Raw genomic sequence first — 19,145 nt, forward strand, 5'->3', positions numbered from 1 at the left:
CTCACGCCTGTAATCCCAGCACTTTGGGAGGCCGAGGCGGGTGGATCACGAGGTCAAGAGATTGAGAACATCCTGGTCAACATGGTGAAACCCCGTCTCTACTAAAAATACAAAAAATTAGCTTCCCACATTGATCCAGGGTATGGTGTCACGCGCCTGTAATCCCAGCTACTCAGGAGGCTGAGGCAGGAGAATTGCTTGAATCCAGGAGGCGGAACCGAGATTGCGCCATTTCACTCCAGCCTGGGTAACAAGAGCGAAACTCCGTCTCAAAAAAAAAAAAAAAAGAAGAAGAAGAAAAGAAATTAAACTCCAGGCATGTTTGTTGAGGGTGCTCATCTTTAGGTTTAGGTCAGACTCTGGAATCTGGGATTTTCCAGGACTCTCTGCTAGTCTTCAGTGGACAATGATCACTACTGTTAAACTCACTTTGCACTGCCCTTGCCAAGGTGAAGACAGAGGAGGGGCCTGGGCATGAGTTCCTCTCTGAGGCTGTCACTTCCCTAAGGCCTTGTTTGGGTGGGAGAGTGGGCTCTAGCCTCTTTCCCTCAACACACACACACACACACACACACACACACACACACACACTCACTCTCTCTCTCTCTCTCTCACACACACTCACTCCCTACTTGTGAATCTCACAAAATTCCCCAAAGACCTGCCCTCGGTAGGGTACCTCTCAAAAACCTTTCTGCTTCCCACGTTGATCCAGGGAGCTGTCATCTGTAATCCAAGCATTTAGGGAGGCTGCAGCACAAAAGCCCAGGAATTGGAGATTGCCATGAGCTGTGTGATGACATCACTGCACTCCATTCACTCCAGCCTGGGTGACAGGGCAAGACCACGTCTCCAAAAAAAAAGTCTTTTTAAAATAGCTTTTTCATGAAGAGCTTTTACAGAACATGAAAACCAGCTCAGCAAGAGAAAATGTGGTTCTTGGTTTCCCTGAGGACAAGGAGGGCTCGCCTGACTGGAGAGGGGAGTTATGTTGAAATTTCATCCTGAGGACAAGGGGAACCTACTTTTCTCACAGCCTTGAGATGAAAAGTTCTACAGCTTTAAAGAATAAGAGAAAGAGGCTAGGCGCAGTGGCTCACGCCTGTAATCTCAACATTTTGGGAGGCCGAGGCTGGAGACTGTAATTACAAGGTCAGGAGACCAGCCTGGTCAACATGGTGAAACCTCGTCTCTACTAAAAATACAAAAATTAGCCTAGGGTATGGTGGCATGTGCCTGTAGTCCCAGCTACTCTGAAGGCTGAGGCAGGAGAATTGCTTGAACCTGGGAGGTGGAGGTTGCAGTGAGCCGAGATTGTACCACTGTACTCCAGCCTGGGCAACAGAGTAAAACTGTCTTGAAAAAAAAAAAGAAAGAGAAAGAGGAAAAAAGGAAAGAGAAAAGAAAAGAAAGAGAAAGAGCAAACAAGAGACAGAAAAACCAGGCAAGTTTCCTTATCAAAATACATCCAATGGCATAAACATTTCTGGATAGCCTGACCCTTCTGGTGTTGATTTATCTGGTTAAACTCTCCAGGTTTCCAGGTGCCTATCTCACTGCCTTCCTGCAACCACAACCTTGCTGAAAACATGCGCCACACAAGACTTGATGATCCTACCTCCTCTGCCCACTCCCATCCTCATCCCCAACTCCCACCAAAGAGGCTGATCCTTGGATGCTCCCCGCTTGTGCTGAGCTTTTACAGGTTCCAGTGTCTTTGCTGGGACATCCCCTTCCCCTTCTCTGCCAGGTGAATGCATCAGCTTCAAGGTCAGCTCATGTAGTGGGGAGACCCCATAAAAGTAGCGAGACAGGAGCCAGAAGCCTCAGCCTATTTCCATATAAATAATGAAGAAGAAAGTAACTAGAAACATAACCGTAGTAGTTATTCATAGGTGATCTAATTCGTTTACTAATGCCTCTGAGGTCGGAAGTGTGAACCTGGGGTGACATTGTGAAAGAAATGACCCATTGCACTCCAGCCTGGGCAACAAGAGGGAGACTCCATCTCAAAAAAAAAAAAAAAAAAAAGCTGGGAGCCATGGCTCACACCTGTAATCCCAGCACTTTGGGAAGCTGAAGTGGGCAAATCACAAGGTCAGGTTTTTGAGACCAGCCTGGCCAATACAGTGAAACCCCGTCTCTACTAAAAATACAAAAATTAATTGGGCGTGGTGGCGCATGCCTGTAATCCCAGCTACTTGGGAGGCTGAGGCAGGAGAATCGCTTGAATCTGGGAGGTGGAGGTTGCTGTGAGCCAAGATCGTGCCACTGCACTCCAGCCTAGGCGACAGAGCTGTACTCCGTCTCAAAAGCAAAACAAAATAAAAACTAGAAGAGGGAAGGAGGGAATCTGGCTGTGGGGGGTGGCCAGGTGAGTCTCCCTTGCCGTCTTGCAGCCAGGAGAAAAGTTGCATCTGGAGGGAAGAGAAAGGAGAGCTGAGGACGGTCACCTCGCCTTCCTCTTGCACCTTCCCAGCTCTGATCTCCAAACCCACCTCTCCACCCACTTGGTTCATTCACCCTGACCCAGAGTGAGTGGTTTGATTTGGAACAGGAGCACAGAGGCTCACATGGGCCTTTTAAAGTCAAAGTTTCTAATTCTGCCCCACCTCCTGAACCTGGCCTGATTCCTAGTGCCCTCTAGCTCCACCTCCGACCCCTCTGCCCTTGGGGTTTTTCACAATATCCATTATTCCTCTTTACCAGCAGCACCACACAGAGACCAGGACCCTCCAGAGGCTGAGAGAAACATCCCAACCCAGGTCCTCTCTGTCTGTTTATTGTTCTGTCTATTTGCACTCTTGTCTTCACAACCAAGAGCCTGAAGACGACCCAGGAGCTTTAGCTATGCCTGTCTTCATTATTTTGTCCCTATTTAGTGTTCTGCTGACAGGCATGAGTGAAGGTCGGGCTGGGAGTGAGAAAGGAGGTGAGAGGGAATGTCAGCTGAACCAGCTTCCCCGCTGCCCCTCCATATCTCCTAGTGCCCAGCCTTGGCCACACCCTGGCCAGAGCCAGCTGTTTGCAGACCTGAGCCCAGAGGAGCTGACAGCTGTGATGCGCTTTCTGACCCAGCGGCTGGGGCCAGGGCTGGTGGATGCAGCCCAGGCCCGGCCCTCGGACAACTGTGTCTTCTCAGTGGAGCTGCAGCTGCCTCCCAAGGCGGCAGCCCTGGCCCACCTGGACAGGGGGAGCCCCCCACCTGCCCGGGAGGCACTGGCCATCGTCCTCTTTGGTGGACAACCCCAGCCCAACGTGAGTGAGCTGGTGGTGGGGCCGCTGCCTCACCCCTCCTACATGCGGGACGTGACCGTGGAGCGTCATGGAGGCCCCCTGCCCTATCACCGCCGCCCCGTGCTATTCCGAGAGTACCTGGACATAGACCAGATGATCTTCGACAGAGAGTTGCCCCAGGCTTCTGGGCTTCTGCACCACTGTTGCTTCTACAAGCCCCGGGGACGGAACCTGGTGACAATGAACACAGCTCCCCGTGGTCTACAGTCAGGGGACCGGGCCACCTGGTTTGGCCTCTACTACAACATCTCAGGGGCTGGGATCTTCCTCCACCATGTAGGCTTGGAGCTGCTGGTGGACCACAAGGCCCTGGACCCTGCCCGCTGGCGCATCCAGAAGGTGTTCTATCAAGGCCGCTACTATGACAGCCTGGCCCAGCTGGAGGCCCAGTTTGAGGCCGGCCTGGTGAACGTGGTGCTGATCCCAGACAATGGCACAGGTGGGTCCTGGTCCCTGAAGCCCCCTGTGCCCCCGGGTCCGGCTCCCCCTCTGCAGTTCTATCCCCAGGGTCCCCGCTTCAGTGTCCAGGGAAGTCGAGTGACCTCCTCACTGTGGACTTTCTCCTTTGGCCTCGGAGCATACAGTGGCCCAAGGATCTTTGATGTCCGCTTCCAAGGGGAGAGGGTGGCCTATGAAGTCAGCGTCCAGGAGGCCTTGGCCATCTACGGAGGCAATTCTCCTTCTGCTGTACGAAGCCGGTACATAGACAGTGGCTTTGGCTTGGGCCACTTTTCCACGCCCCTGACCCGTGGGGTGGACTGCCCCTACCTGGCCACCTACGTGGACTGGCACTTCCTTTTGGAGTCCCAGGCCCCCAAGACAATACGCGATGCCTTTTGTGTGTTTGAGCAGAACCAGGGCCTCCCCCTGCGGCGACACCACTCAGATCTCTACTCTCATTACTTTGGGGGCCTTGCGGAAACGGTGCTGGTCGTCAGATCTGTGTCCACCATGCTCAACTATGACTATGTGTGGGATACAGTCTTCCACCCTAATGGGGCCATAGAAATCAGACTCCACGCCACCGGCTACATCAGCTCAGCATTTCCCTTTGGTGCTGCCCGGAAGTATGGGAACAAAGTTTCACAGCACACCCTGGGCACAGTCCACACCCACAGTGCCCACTTCAAGGTGGATCTGGATGTAGCAGGTAAGGCATCCTGGCAGAGGCAAAGGTGCGGGGGGGTGAGAGGCATGAGCTGAAGTCTCCATGCCTAGCTTTAAAAGTTTTCACTGGGCTGGGTGCAGTGGCTCATGCCTATAATCCCAGCACTTTGGGAAGCCAAGGCGGGTGGATCACTTGAGGTCAGAAGTTCGAAACCAGCCTGGCCAACATGGAGAAATCCTGTCTCTACTAAAAATACAAAAATTAGCTGAGCATGGGCACACTTACAATCCTAGCTACTCAGGAGGCTGAGGCAGGAGAAGCACTTGAACCTGGGAGTCACAGGTTGCACTGAGCTGAGATCATGCCACTGCACCCTATCCTGTGTGACAGAGCCAGACTTTGTTGCCAAAAAAAAAAAAGTCTTCAATACTTTAAAAATATTACCTCTTTGAGGCCGGCCATGGTGGCTCATGCCTGTAATCCCAGCACTCTGGGAGGCCGGGTCAGTAGTTTGAGACCAGCCTGGCCAACTTGGTGAAACCCCATCTCTACTAAAAATACAAAAATTAGCAGGACACGGTGGGGCATGCCTATAATCCCAGCTACTTGGGAGGCTGAGGCAGGAGAGTTGCTTGAACCCAGGAGGCAGAGATTGCAGTGAGCCGAGATTGTGCAACTGCACTCCAGCCTGGGTGGCAAAGTGAGACTCTATCTCAAAAAAAAATACTACCTCTACTTTTATAGAATTTATTATATTGTATACTATGTACAAATATGATATACTGATATAAGTATTTAGATTTCTATTACTCAAATGTTATCATAATGTACCTATGTTTTGCCACTTCTGTTTTCTCACATAACAACATCATTCAAACAAGTAACGAAAATGTGTGAATGCACACTTGCACCAAGCACCCCATTATGCAAGTTAACAAAAGAAACAACATTGTTGTTCCCAGGTGGTTTACATTCTTTTTTTTTTTTTTTCATTTCTTTTTCTTTTTTGAGACAGGGTCTCACTCTGTCACCCAGGCTGGAATGCAGTAGTGTGATTATAGCTCATTTCAACCTCCAACTCCTAGGCTTATGTGATCCTCCCACCTCAATCTCCCAAAATGCTGGGATTATAGGTTTGAACCACCATGCTCAGCCCTTATCATTTTTTGGTGGTGACAGCACTTAAAATCTACTCTTAGCAATTTTCAAGAATATAATACATTGTTATTAACTATAATTACCATACTGTACAATAGATCTCTTTGGGGTTTTTGTTGTTGTTTGAAACACGGTCTTACTCTGTCACGCAGGCTGGAGTGCAGTGGCGTGATTATGGTTCACTGCAGCCTCAACTTCCTGGCCTCAAGCAATCCTCCCACTTCAGCCTCCTAAGTAGCTGGGACTGTGGGTACATACCATCATGCTTGGCTAATTTTTTTTTTTTTTTTTTTTTTGAGACAAAGTCTCTGTCACCCAGGCTGGCGTGCAGTGGTGCGGTCTTGGCTCACTGCAACCTCTGCCTCCCAGATTCAAGTGATTCTTCCACCCCAGCTTCCCAAGTAGCTGGGACTACAGGCGCATGCCACCACACCCAACTAATTCTTATATCTTCAGTAGAGACGGGTTTTCACTGTCTTGGCCAGGCTGGTCTCAAACTCCTGACCTCATGATCTGCCTGTGTCAGCCTCCCAAAGTGCTGAGATTATAGGCATGAGCCACTGTGCCCTGTTGCTTGGCTAATTTAAAAAAAAAATTTTTTTATAGAGATGAGGATCTTGCTGTATTGCCCAGGCTGGTCTTGAACTCCTGGGCTCAAGTGATTCTCCCTCCTCAGCCTCCCAAAGTGCTGGGATTAAAGGCATGAGCCACCATGCCCAGTCCAAAAGATCTCTTGAACGTCTGAAATTTTGTATCCATTGAGCTACATCTTCCCAACCTCGCCCTCCTTAAGCCCCTGGTAACTCCATTCTACTCTCTACTGCTATGAGTTCAACATTTTTTAGATTTCACCTATAAGTGAGATCATACAGTATTGTCCTTCTGTGTCTGACTTATTTCACTGAACCCCTAGGTTCATCCATGTTGTTGCAATGAGATCTTCTTTTAAGGCTGAAGAGTATTTCATTATGTATATATATAATATTTTCTTTATCCTTAAATTTTTTTTTCCTTACTCCTTATACATTTATTGATTGGGATTTTCTGTAAGGAAGAGTTGTCCTTCCTTTTTCACTTATTTGTGTTTTCAATTATTTATTCAAATTGTATAGATTCATAGCTTTTTACTATACTCTAAGGGTTACAACCCAGTACTATCATTTATTTTGTTCCTTACATTTTTCCAACTTTGGCCATTGGGAGGTCCTTCAGATTAGTTCCTTTGTCCTTTGCACATGCCTCCACACTTTTTTGAGCACTTCCTTGCTTTCTGGCACCCAAAAACGTTTCAGTTTCATCTGGCATTTTCCCTGCTCCTACCCTAGAATTAACCTGTCTCCAAGGAGATCAGATTCATTTTACTGGTGAATGGTATTTAGAAACCAAGATCTGGGCATCAAGTGTGCTCATTATTGCTGGAACGTCATTGCTTTTAGGCCCTCTCAGTGGACTTAGCTAGAAAATTTAAGCATATATCTAACCAACCCATACACACACATCTATCTTTATCTCTGTATCTAAATGATGACAACTTTTAAAGCACTTGGAACAGTCCCTGACACATAGTGAGCCCTTGAGAAATAATAGCTATTGTTGTGATTAGCCACATGAGCCTACTTGTGTGCACGGACCATAAAGAACTCTTAGTCTGTGGCCGGGTACAGTGGCTCACATCTGTAATCCCAGCACTGTGAGAGGCCGAGGCAGGTGAATCACCTGAGGTTAGGAGTTCAAGACCAGCCTGGCCAACATGGCAAACCCTGTCTCTACTAAAAATACAAAAATCAGCTGGGCATGGTAATGTACACCTGTAATCGTAGCTACTCTGGAGGCTGAGGCAGGAGAATCACTTGAACTCAGGAGGCAGAAATTGCAGTGAGCCAAGATCATGCCACTGTACTGTAGCCTGGGTGACAAGAGAGAAACTTCATCTCAAAAACAACAACAACAACAAAAACCTGTTAGTCTGCAATTCTCACCTAAGGGTGGAAACACTGGGATATGGATTACGGGCAATGAACCTACAAAAGGAAACTAAGTGTTTGCTGAATCAGTCTCTTCTCTCTCCTGGTCCTTGTAAGGTGCAGAGGGAGCTACCAGCAGGGTTTGATTTATTGTTCCTTGTCTCAGATCACTTAACTTGACTCCTAATATAGGACCTAGTTAGGCTCAAAATCATTCAGACTCCAAAAGTTCAGGGAACAGATTGTGTCTTAAACCCTGCTCCCAGCTCCCTGCCTAGTTTGAAGCTGCAAAAGCTCCCTCCAAGCCCCAGCAGCATCAGGCCCAGTGTTGGTTTTCTTTCTCTTTGGTCCCCACGTCTGCTATTCCTGTGTTGTGGGGTCTCTCTATGCGGTCGGTCTTCCCCTATGTGCTGATGTGTGGGCAGTGTAAGGCCAGACTAAGACCCAGTTCTCCAGCACTGCCATGGTATTAACCATGTCTCCTTATTGACCAACCAAGGTACATTATTGAGTTTTCTCAGCCTCAGTTGTCCTATCTGTAAAATGAAGACGATTATAGTTCCTCCTTTATGAGATTGTTGTAGAAGTGAAAGCATTAACACACAGAAGGCACTCTGCATGCTGCCTGCACAGCTCCATCAGGCTCAGTCAATGTGAGACTTATTTTCATGATAAGGCAGTCCTGGCGATGTCACAGAGCTTCAGATGTGAGGGGAAGGCTTCAGGTTAGAGGGAATGCCACCCGGCCCATTGCCCATGAGGTTGTTCTAACCTCAGGTAAACAGCCTCCCTTGCAGCCCGTCAGAGGCAGGAGGCTGGTGGAAGGCATCTGGAATCATTATGAGAAGACACTAGAGAGAAACACCTCCTTCAAATCCCTGGACTGGGGCTATCTCAGGGAGAGGGAAGAGAAGCAGGGCACACTGAGTTCTAAGCTGCTCTTTGGCTCCCACTTTCAAGCGAGGTGGGGGCAGAGTCCAGAGGAGCAAGGGCAGTTGCATGACAGGCCCTCCCCCATCCTACCCCGAGCAGGACTGGAGAACTGGGTCTGGGCCGAGGATATGGCCTTTGTCCCCATGGCTGTGCCCTGGAGCCCTGAGCACCAGATGCAGAGGCTGCAGGTGACCCGGAAGCTGCTGGAGACGGAGGAGCAGGCCGCCTTCCCTGTGGGAGGTGCCACCCCTCGCTACCTGTACCTGGCCAGCAACCACAGCAACAAGTGGGGTCACCCTCGGGGCTACCGCATCCAGGTGCACAGCTTTTCTGGAGAGCCGCTGCCACAGAACAGCTCCATGGAGAGAGGCTTCAGCTGGGAGAGGTGAGTGGTCGGCAGTCAGGAGGGAGTGGGGCAGGCAGACTGGATGAAGTGCTCCACACTGCTCTACCTCCTACAGGTACACACAAACACACATACACATTCCTATGGCCACAATCTGTAGCCACTCAAAACAAAGCCTAATGGGTGGGTGGAGGAATGCCAAGATATGAGATATTGAAGGAAATCTAGGAAAATATTAGTGGTAGACTCTAGACTGTGAGTATGTTTATGTTCACCATAGAATTCTTCCAACTTTTCTGTATGTTTAAAACATTCACTGGGCCGAGTTCGGTGGGTCACACCTGTAATCCCAACACTCTGGGAGGCTGTGGCAGGCAGGTCACCTGAGATTGGGTGTTCAAGACCAGCCTGACCAACATGGAGAAACCTGGTCTCTACTAAAAATACAAAAATTAGCCGGGGGTGGTGATGCATGTCTGTAATCCCAGCTGCTTGGGGGGCTGAGGCAGAAGAATCGCTTGAACCCAGAAGGTGGAGGTTGTGGTGAGCTGAGATCGTGCCATTTCACTCCAGCCTGGGTGACAAGAGTGAAAGTCCATCTCCAAAACAAACAAACAAACAAAAACGTTCACATGAGCCGGGCATGGTGGCTCAAGCCTGTAATCCCAGCACTTTGGGAGGCCGAGGCGGGTGGATCACCGAGGTCGAGAGATAGAGACCATCCTGGTCAACATGGTGAAACCCTGTCTCTACTAAAAATACAAAAAATTAGCTGGGCGTGGTGGCGCGTGCCTGTAATCCCAGCTACTCAGGAGGCTGAGGCAGGAGAATTGCCTGAGCCCAGGAGGCGGAGGTTGCAGTGAGCCGAGATCGCGCCATTGCACTCCAGCCTGGGTAACAAGAGCGAAACTCCGTCTCAAAAAAAAAAACGTTCACATGAAAGGTTGGAAGAAAAACACAGTGAGCTAGCGACACAGATTGGAGGGAGGATTCCCCAAAATCGAGGCATTTGAGGTACTGAGCTTGACCTAAGATGGGAAACAGGCCATGTCCATATGTCTGGTTCCAAGGCCAAGGCTCAGCATCATGCTCTGATCCAGATGGATGGATGAGCAACATTCCTGCCTGAAGTCTTCTGGGCCAGTTGATGTTTAAGGTACAGGAGAGAGGATAAATGGGGAAACTCTACAGAGGAGAGAGAGAGAGAGAGACAGAGACAGGCAATGAGAAGTGGACAGAGAATGATCCAGAGGCTCAAGACTCCAAGACTTTGGGGCCCATTTCCCACTTGTGTTCACTCTTTGGTGCAGCTTCAGGCAGTGGCACAGTTGATGACCTTGTAGCTCTAATAAAAAACTCCTATAGGTACCAGTTGGCAGTAACCCAGAGGAAGGAAGAGGAGCCCAGTAGCACCAGCATCTACAATTTGAATGACCCTTGGACACCCACTGTGGACTTCACTGACTTCATCAACAATGAGACCATTGCAGGGCAGGTCAGTTGCATGCAGTGGTGAACAGGGAGTTGGGGGTGGGAGAGGGGAGGAGTCAGGGGAACCAGATGAGCCCCTTCACTACCTCCGAAGCCAGATTCCTCGGGGATCTCCAGAATCCACTAAGAATGAAACTTTGACCGGGTGCAGTGGCTCATGCCTGTAATCCCAGCACTTTAGGAGGCTGAAGGAGGTGGACCCCTAGCACTTCAGGAGGCTGAGGCAGGTGGATCTCTTGAGGTCAGGAATTCAAGACCAGCCTGACTAACATGGTGAAACCCTGTCTCTACTAAAAATACAAAAAAGAGGCAGGGCATGTTGGCTCACACCTATAATCCCAACACCTTGGGAGGCTGAGGTGGGCGGATCACCTGAGGTTGGGAGTTCGAGACCAGCCTGACCAACATGGAGAAACCCCATCTCTACTAAAAATACAAAAATTATCTGGGCATGGTGGCACATACCTGTAATCCCTCAGGAGGCTGAGGCTGGAGAATTGCTTGAACCCAGTAGGTGGAGGTTCTGGTGAGCCCAGATCACGCTATTGCACTCCAGCCTGGACAATGTCGTGATCTAAACTCCATCTCAAAACAAACAAACAAAAACTAGCAGGATGTGGCAGGACACACCTGTAATTCCAGCTATTCGGGTGGCTGAGGCTTGAACCCAGGAGGTGGTAATTGTAGTGAGTTGAGATCATCCCACTGCACTCCAGACTGGGTGATAGAGCAAGACTCTGTCAAAAAAGAAAAGAAAAGAAAGGAAAAAAAGAAAAAAAAAACTTTATGATTTCACATTTTTCCTGATGAACTAAGAACATGTAGGTAGGTGAGCTGACTCCCTGTCTACAGGGTCACTGTGGGAGGCAGGGCACATCCTCAGCAAAACCAGAGCTCGTGATCCTCTTCCTTCTCCCCTGCTAGGACTTGGTGGCCTGGGTGACAGCTGGTTTTCTGCACATCCCACATGCAGAGGACATTCCTAACACAGTGACTGTGGGCAACGGCGTGGGCTTCTTCCTCCGACCCTACAACTTCTTTGACGAAGACCCCTCCTTCTACTCTGCCGACTCCATCTACTTCCGAGAGGACCAGGATGCCGGGGCCTGTGAGGTCAACCCCCTGGCTTGCCTGCCCCAGGCTGCTGCCTGTGCCCCTGACCTCCCTGTCTTCTCCCACGGGGGCTTCTCTCACAACTAGGCCGTGCCTGGGATGGGGCACATGGCCAAGGGCTCCAGGGCCAGGGCGTGAGGGATGGGGAGCAGCTGGGCACTAGGCCGGCAGCCTGATGTCCTCTCCCCTGCACCAGGACTCTTTCTTCTACTGCCCTCCCTCGCACCTCCTCTATGCCAGGAGCCTCCTGAGCCTGCGATGGCTGCCACAGGGGACACTCAGCCTTGTGGATGCCAGCCGTGCTGAGTTCCCGTCCAGAGAGGCGAGGCATGGCCCAGCCTGGAGCCTGGAGCCTTGGCTAAGTGTTTCCCTAGACCACTCCTGGTTTTCTTAACAGTTTTCTTTTTTTTTTTCTAATGAGACATAATTTACTTACCATAAAATTCATCCCTTTAAAGCATACAATTTCATGTTTTGTTTTGTTTTTTGAGACAGTTCCATTGCTACTAATTCGAGAACATTTTTATCACCCCAGAAGGAAACCCTGCACCTGTTTTTTTTCTCTTGAGATGGAGTCTCGCTCTGTCACCCAGGCTGGAGTGCAATGGTGGAATCTCTGCTGACTGCAACCTTTGCCTCTTGGATTCAGCTGATTCTGCCGCCTCAGCCTCCGAGGTGGCTGGGATTACAGGTGCCTGCCACCATGCCTGGCTAATTTTTGTGTTTTAGTGGAGTCGAGCTTTCATCATGTTGGCCAAGCTGGTCTCAAACTGCTGACCTCAAGTGATCCGCCTGCCTTGGCCTCCCGAAGTGCTGAGATTACAGGCGTGCACCACCACACCCTGCTAATTTTTTTTGTATTTTTAGTAGAGACGGGATTTCGCCATGTTGACCAGGCTGGTCTCAAACTCCTGACATCAGGTGATCCACCCACCTAGACCTCCCAAAGTGCTGGGATTACAGGTGTGAGCCACCATGCCCAGCCTGCCCTGGGTCTTAAAGGTGAATAGGAAGCCTCTAGAGACCAGACTGTTCTCCCAAAGCCTCAGGGCAAGTTCCCCAGTAGAGGTGCATCTCAGTTTCAGGCCTTAGACAGCTGGTCCTTCTCTCTGTCTGTTCCCTCTTACGCTGACAAAGTCCTCCTCTTCCTGGTCTTTCTGCTACTTCAGCTTCCATTCCCTACTGGGTTTTGTTTTTGGTTTGAGACGGAGTCTTAGGCTGAAGTGCAGTGGTGTGATCTCGGCTCACTACAACCTCCACCTCTCAGGTTCAAGTGATTCTCCTGCCTAAGCCTCTAGAGTAGCTGAGACTACAGGAGTGCATCACCACACTTGGCTACTTTTTGTATTTTTTTGTAAAGATGGGGTTTCACCATTTGGCCAGGCTGGTCTCAAACTCCTGACCTTAAGTGATCCGCCCGCCTCAGCCTCCCAAAGTGCTGGGATTACAGGGTTGAGCCACTGCCCAGCCTGTTTCCTGCTGTTTCTAGCGGAGGTCGTGTGGGAGTGTCCCTGCTGCCTCAGGTCTTGCGGTTCCTTCCTGCACTCTTCAGTTCTGGTGGCCTCCACTGTCCCTGGGCTGGGGAAGCCTTGGATCTGCAGGGACTGTCTTGTTTGAAGAAGGACAGCGCTTGGTTATCTCCTTGTGGGAGACCCATGTCTCTGAACAGCTTTCTTCGTCTTGTCTGTCTGCCTTTCATTGTCATAAAAAATGTTTCTCCTGTCATCTTGTCATCTGCCTACACTGACAAATAATCCTCTTACGAGTTCCTGCATTTACACAGGCCATGCAGAGTATGCATGTGTGAGGGGGAAGAATGGTCAAGTGTCAGCAGCAGCCTAGGGGGGTTGTGGGTGGAAGGATGAAAAAGATGGAGGGTCATCTGGTCCCAGGGCCCTGGTGACAGTAGCCTCTGTTAATCTGCAGCAGCCAGTGTAGGTGGCCAGAATGTCACCAAGGGTAGGCACTAAAAAGCCTCAAGAGCTCCGGCAGCCGGGTGGGGAGCTGGCCAATCAGGAGAGGGCATGCAAATGAGCCAGGTGCTTCCCAGCAGGGACCGGAGGCCAGGTGAAGGCAGCAGCCTCAAGGGCTGGCCCTTGTGGGCTGTGGACTTTGGATGAGCATAAATGAGAACCAGGACACCGGGCACAGTGGTGGCTCATGTCTGTAATCCCAGCACTTGGGGAGGCTGAGGCGGGCTGATCACCTGAGGTCAGGAGTTCAAGACCAGCCTGATCAACGTGGAGAAACCCTGTCTCTACTAAAAATACAGAAATTAGCTGGGCATGGTGTCAGGCACCTGTAATCCCAGCTACTCGGGAGGCTGAGGCAGGAGAATTGCTTGAACCCAGGAGGCAGAAGTTATGGTGAGCCAAGATCATACCACTGTACTCCATCGTGGGCAACAAGAGCAAAACTTTGTCTCCAAAAAAAAAAAAAAAAAAGAACTGGGACAATTTGCAGGAAGGGATATTTGGGGGTGGGAGTAAGGTAGGGTTCAAACATCAAACTTTCTGAGGTGTGTCAAGGCCAGAGAAACTTATGCAGTACGTGACATCCACACCTCTGCTCTGTCAGTGTCTTTTCCTGGGAGTAAGATCAAGAAGAGAGAGGGATCCCAGCTAATTTTTGTATATATATTTTTTTATTTTCTTTTTCTTTTTTCTTTTTCTTTCTAGAACCCCTTAGAGAACTTGGAATTAATAATATTTGTATTTTTAATAGAGACAGGGTTTCACCATGTTGGCCAGGCTGGTCTCGAACTCTTGTCCTCAGGTAATCCACCTACCTTAGCCTCCCAAAGTGCTGGGATTACAAGTGTGAGCCACCACACTTAGCCCCTTAGAAATGCTACTTCTAAGAGGCTATCAATATGTCTTTGCATTTCAGAAAACTGGGTCTAGTCAAGAAATAAGGATGGATGGAGGTCAAAATGGAAAAGGATTTGGAGAACAGAGTGAGGGTGGGGACAGAGTAGGATGGAAGTGAGAGAGGGGTTGCGGGGAGGTCAGTGATGGGGAGGGGACAGGATAAGGAACAAGACGAGGAAGGGGAAAGGTAGAGTTGGAGTGGAGACGAAGATGAAAGTGAGGAAGGTTGGGTCATCCTCTGGCCTCTCGTACCATGCCCATCTACACAGATGCAAAGAAAACTTCATTCACTCATCGAATGTTTCTGGGACTCTTCCTGAATGCCAGACTTGTATTGGTACAGAAAAATGACTCTCTCCATACTTGCCTTCAAAGAGCTCACAGTCTGGGCTTCGGAGAGCTCTTTTTATAAACAAAAACACTAGCCAGGCATGGTGGCTCAAACCTATAATCCTAGCACTTTGGGAGGCCAAGGCAGGTGGATAATATGAGGTCAGGAGTTTGAGACAAGCCTGGCCAACATAGTGAAACTCCATCTCTATTAAAAATACAAAAATTATCCAGGCATGGTGGCGCATACCTGTAGTCCCAGCTACTTGGGAGACTGAGGCAGGAGAATCACTAGAACCCCAGAGGCAGAGGTTGCAGTGAGCCGAGACTGCACCACTGGATTCCAGCCTGGGCGACAGAGCACGACTCTCTCTCAAAACAAACAAACAAACAACAACAAAAATAAAAACACTGACATAATAACTATGACAGACAAGTGGAGCACAGAAAGAGGAGCCATCTGTCACTGGCGGGAGTCTGGGAGGACTTGAGAGAGGAGGTGATGGATATGTGTGTTTAATTGTATTCGTTGATTTATTTCAATTAGTGATACATTCACATGTTCAAAATCCTAAAGGCACAAAAGAACTTGTGTCTGGTGTTGGTTGCACAATTCTGTGAATGTACCAAAAACCATGGAAACCATTGAATTAGGCACTTTAAATGGGAGAATGATACAGTATGTGACTTATAGCTCAATAAAATTGTATTTTAGAAAAGGGTTTGTGTCTGCATCCCACATCTGATTCTAGTCCCTCCCTGAAATCAAGTAATGCAGTGAGTTTCTTCTGTGTCTTTTTCGTTGGGAGTCAGAAGTGACTTTTGAAGTGGCGAATGAGCTGAATTTAGTCAAGTAGTAGACCGTGAACACAGTGTTCTGGCAGTGACACAGGCACCAAGGCTCGTGGTTCGGTGAATGCCCCTATGGCTGGAGCATGGGGTGAGGGCAGCAGAATGGCAAAGGCTGACTGGGACTGGGTGGGCAGAGCTTTGGAGGCCATGCAAGGCAGTCTGTACTTTATCTGTAAGCAATGATGACCCAGACTTTTAAACTGCATGAATAACAATGTGACAATAATTTTAAAACACCCAAATCTCCCTCCAACATCCCGTTGTCATTCATGTAATTTAAACTGCAGCTCTTGTCTCTAACACTCATGCGTTCACCTAGTTAGGTAAGTATAGTCTAAATACACTTTCGTAGTCTACTTTTTCTGTTTAATATTAATCAGAAGCATTTTTATAGGTTGTCATGTAGTATTCAAATGGATTTTTTTTTTTTTTTTGAGACGAAGTCTCACTCTGTTGCTTAGGCTGGAGTGCAGTGGCATGATCTCAGCTCACTGCAACCTCCATCTCCTGGGTTCAAGTGATTCTCCTGCCTCAGCCTCCTGAGTAGCTGGGATTACAGGTGCCTGCCACCAAGCCGGGCTAATTTTTGTATTTTTAGTAGAGACGGGGTTTCACTATGTTGACGAGGCTGGTCTTGAACTCCTGACCTCATGATCCGCCTGCCTTGACCTCCCAAAGTGCTGCAGTAATCCACTTCATCCAGTGGAGATATATATATATATATATATATATATATATATATATATATTTTTTTTTTTTTTTTTTTTTTTTCCTGAGAGGAAATTTTGCTGTCACCTAGGCTGGAGTGCAGTGGTGCAATCTCGGCTCACTGCAGCCTCTGTCTCCTGGGTTCAAGTGATTCTCCTGCCTCAGCCTCCCAAGTAGCTGGGACTACAGGTGCCTGGCATCGCACCTGGCTAATTTTTGTATTTTTAGTAGAGACGGGGTTTTCCCATGTTGGCCAGGCTGGTCTCAAACTCCTGACCTCAGGTGATCCACCTGCCTTGGCTTCTCCAATTGCTAGGATTACAGGCGTGACCCACGGCTTCCAGCCAAATGGGTGGTTTTTAAAGGATAAGAGGTACTCTATTAAGTTGACGGTAAACAAATCATTCCCCATTGGACAATTGGGTTGGTTCCCGTTTGCTATCCAGAGGGAGAATGACCCAAATGGATCTTGGCTTTGGACAATGGCCTTTACATGACCAACTCACAGGCTCAGAGCTAAGAGGGACTCAGGGGGTCATCTGGGTTCATCCTTAGGGCTTCTGTGGTTGTGAGTAAGCACCCCATCTGAACCCATTTCTTTATCTGGAAAATGATAATGTATTTCAATCACTAAAAGCTTTTTAGGCCTTGGTAGATTTCTCTGCCACTGGAAGGTCCGTCCCCAGCCTACCTGTATACTTCCTATGTATCAAAGAAACTATTTGAAGACACTGGGGTCCTGGCCAGGTAGAGTGGCTCATGCCTGTAATCCCAGCACTTTGGGAGGCTGGGGCAGGAGGATTGCTTGAGGCCAGGAGTTTGAGACCAGCCTGAACAATAGAGCAAGATTCTGTCTCTACAAAAAATGTTTAAAATTAGCTGAGCTGGTCGGGCACAGTGCCTCACGCCTGTAATCCCAGCACTTTCTGAGGCCCAGGCGGGCAGATCATGAGGTCAGGAGATTGAAGCATGCTGGCTAACACAGTGAAACCCCATCTCTACTAAAAATACAAAAAATTAGCCAGGTGTGGTGCCATGTGCCAGTAGTCCCAGCTACTCAGGAGGCTGAGGCAGGAGAATCACTTGAACCCAGGGGGCAGAGGTTGCAGTGAGCCAAGATTGAGCCACCGTACTCCAGCCTGGGCGACAGAGAGAGACTCCGTCTCAAAAAATAAAAATAAAAAATTAGCCGGGCGCGGTGGCTCACGCCTGTAATCCCAGCACTTTGGGAGGCCGAGGCGGGTGGATCGCGAGGTCAAGAGATCGAGACCATCCTGGTTAACATGGTGAAACCCTGTCTCTACTAAAAATATAAAAAATCAGCTGGGCTTGGTGGCGCGTGCCTGTAATCCCAGCTACTCAGGAGGTTGAGGGAGGAGAATTGCCTGAATCCAGGAGGCGGAGGTTGCAGTGAGCCGAGATCGCGCCATTGCACTACAGCCTGGGTAACAAGAGCGAAACTCTGTCTCAAAAAAAAAAAAAAAAAAAAAAAAAAATTAGCCGAGCATGGTGACGCATGCCTATAGTTTTAGCTACTTGGGAAGCTTGAGGTAGGAGGATCTGGGGCAGATGAACTCTGAAGGCTCAAGAGGAAACACCCAGGGCTGCCTGCAGCAGTGCTGAGGCTGGAATTCAATTTTCTTTGACACCAGTGGTAGCATTTGTCATCTAGGGGCCGGGCGCAATGGCTCACCCCTGTAATCCCAGCACTTTGGGAGGCTGAGGTGGGTGAATCACCTGAAGTCAGAAGTTTGAGACTAGCCTGGCCAACATGATGAAATCTATATCTACTAAAAATACAAACAATTAGCTGGGCATGGTGGCAGACACCTATAATCTCAGCTACTTGGGAGGCTGAGGCAAAAGAATCGCTTCAACCCAGGAGGTAGAGATTGCAGTGAGCTGAGATTGCACCATTGTATTCCAGCCTGGGCAACAAGAGCAAAACTCCGTCTCAAAAAAAAAAAAGAATTTGTCTGCTAGGTACTGTGCTAGGTGCTGGCAGGGGGTTAGTGGGTCCCAGACAGACAGACATGGCCCACTGACTGGCTTGGCCCAGGGGAGATGCTGCTGGAACAAGAAAACCTCTCTAATGGTTCTTGGAAGTGGGAGCTGGCCCCTGGTCCTCCATCTGCCCCTCTTCTGCTCCCAGAGGCTGCTCTTCTTCATCCAGACTATCTGGCCCCATCTTCCCTGTAGCTGCCACAGAGACCTCGTCATATGAAGGGAAAGAGAGTGTAGCATTCTCAATACGGACGGGGTCTCAAACACCTCCCTGCTGCATGTCTCTTCTACCTTTTTTTTTTTTTTTGAGACAGAGTCTTGCTCTGTTGCCCAGGCTGGAGTGCAATACCATGATCTCAGCTTACTACAACCTCTGCTTCTCGGGATTAAGCGATCTCAAGCCTCAGCCTCCCAAGTTGCTGGGACTACAGGCATGCACCACCATGCCCAGCTAATTTTTGTAGTTTTAGTAGAGACGGGGTTTCACCATGTTGCCCAGGCTGGTCTCGAACTCCTGAGCTCACGCATCCCATCTGCCTCAGCCTCCCAAAGTGCTAGGATTACAGGCATGAGCCACAGTGCCCAGCCCCTTATGCCTCTTTTTTTTAATAGGAGGGAATGGAGTCTCACTGTGTCGCCCAGGCTGGAGCGCAGTGGTGCGATCTCGGCTCACTACAACCTCCACCTCCCAGGTTCCAGCTGTTCTCCGGCCTCAGCCTCCTGAGTGGCTGGGACCACAGGCACGTGCCACCATGCCCATCTAATTTTTTGTATTTTTAGTAGAGATGGGATTTCACCACATTGGCCAGGATGACCTCCTTCTCCTGACCTCGTGATCCGCCCCCCTCAGCTTCCCAAAGTGCTGGGATTACAGGTGTGAGCCACAGTGCCCGGCCCCTTATGCCCCTTAACTTTCTATCTCTGGGTCAGAATATGATAGGGAACTCTCCTTTCCTGAAGACCGCCAAGGA

At 49.3% G+C, this 19,145-nt stretch overlaps 1 protein-coding gene and 1 long non-coding RNA gene across 4 annotated transcripts in view; one reads left to right on the plus strand and one right to left on the minus strand.

Moving 5' to 3' along the window:
* LOC101047774 (amine oxidase [copper-containing] 3) lies at positions 1–15,329 on the plus strand. The gene is made up of 4 exons (XM_010330583.3): positions 1–4,447; positions 8,560–8,845; positions 10,172–10,301; positions 11,222–15,329. The coding sequence occupies exons 1-4, from the start codon at positions 2,851–2,853 to the stop codon at positions 11,495–11,497; spliced, it is 2,289 nt and encodes a 762-aa protein (XP_010328885.2). The 5' UTR covers positions 1–2,850; the 3' UTR covers positions 11,498–15,329.
* Positions 8,757–19,145, minus strand: part of LOC104650041 (uncharacterized) — a 26,159-nt gene continuing 15,770 nt past the window's right edge. For all 3 annotated transcript variants that reach the window (XR_012514762.1, XR_743779.3, XR_012514761.1), the window contains 2 exons: positions 10,763–11,034; positions 8,757–8,915 (listed from right to left, as the gene is read on the minus strand). This is a non-coding gene — a long non-coding RNA (uncharacterized LOC104650041). The remainder of the gene's footprint in view (positions 8,916–10,762; positions 11,035–19,145) is intronic.

This window comes from Saimiri boliviensis, chromosome 17, assembly GCF_048565385.1.
Source record: "Saimiri boliviensis isolate mSaiBol1 chromosome 17, mSaiBol1.pri, whole genome shotgun sequence".
In the NCBI taxonomy this organism is placed as follows: domain Eukaryota; kingdom Metazoa; phylum Chordata; class Mammalia; order Primates; family Cebidae; genus Saimiri; species Saimiri boliviensis.

What these genes read in the sequence shown, in the direction of transcription:
- LOC101047774 (XM_010330583.3), top strand. Translation starts at nt 2,851, where the DNA reads ATGCCTGTCTTCATTATTTTGTCCCTATTTAGTGTTCTGCTGACAGGC. An exon ending in AGAGGCTTCAGCTGGGAGAG is followed by an intron (nt 8,846 to 10,171) that starts GTGAGTGGTCGG and finishes AAACTCCTATAG; the next exon opens with GTACCAGTTGGCAGTAACCC. An exon ending in ATGAGACCATTGCAGGGCAG is followed by an intron (nt 10,302 to 11,221) that starts GTCAGTTGCATG and finishes CTCCCCTGCTAG; the next exon opens with GACTTGGTGGCCTGGGTGAC.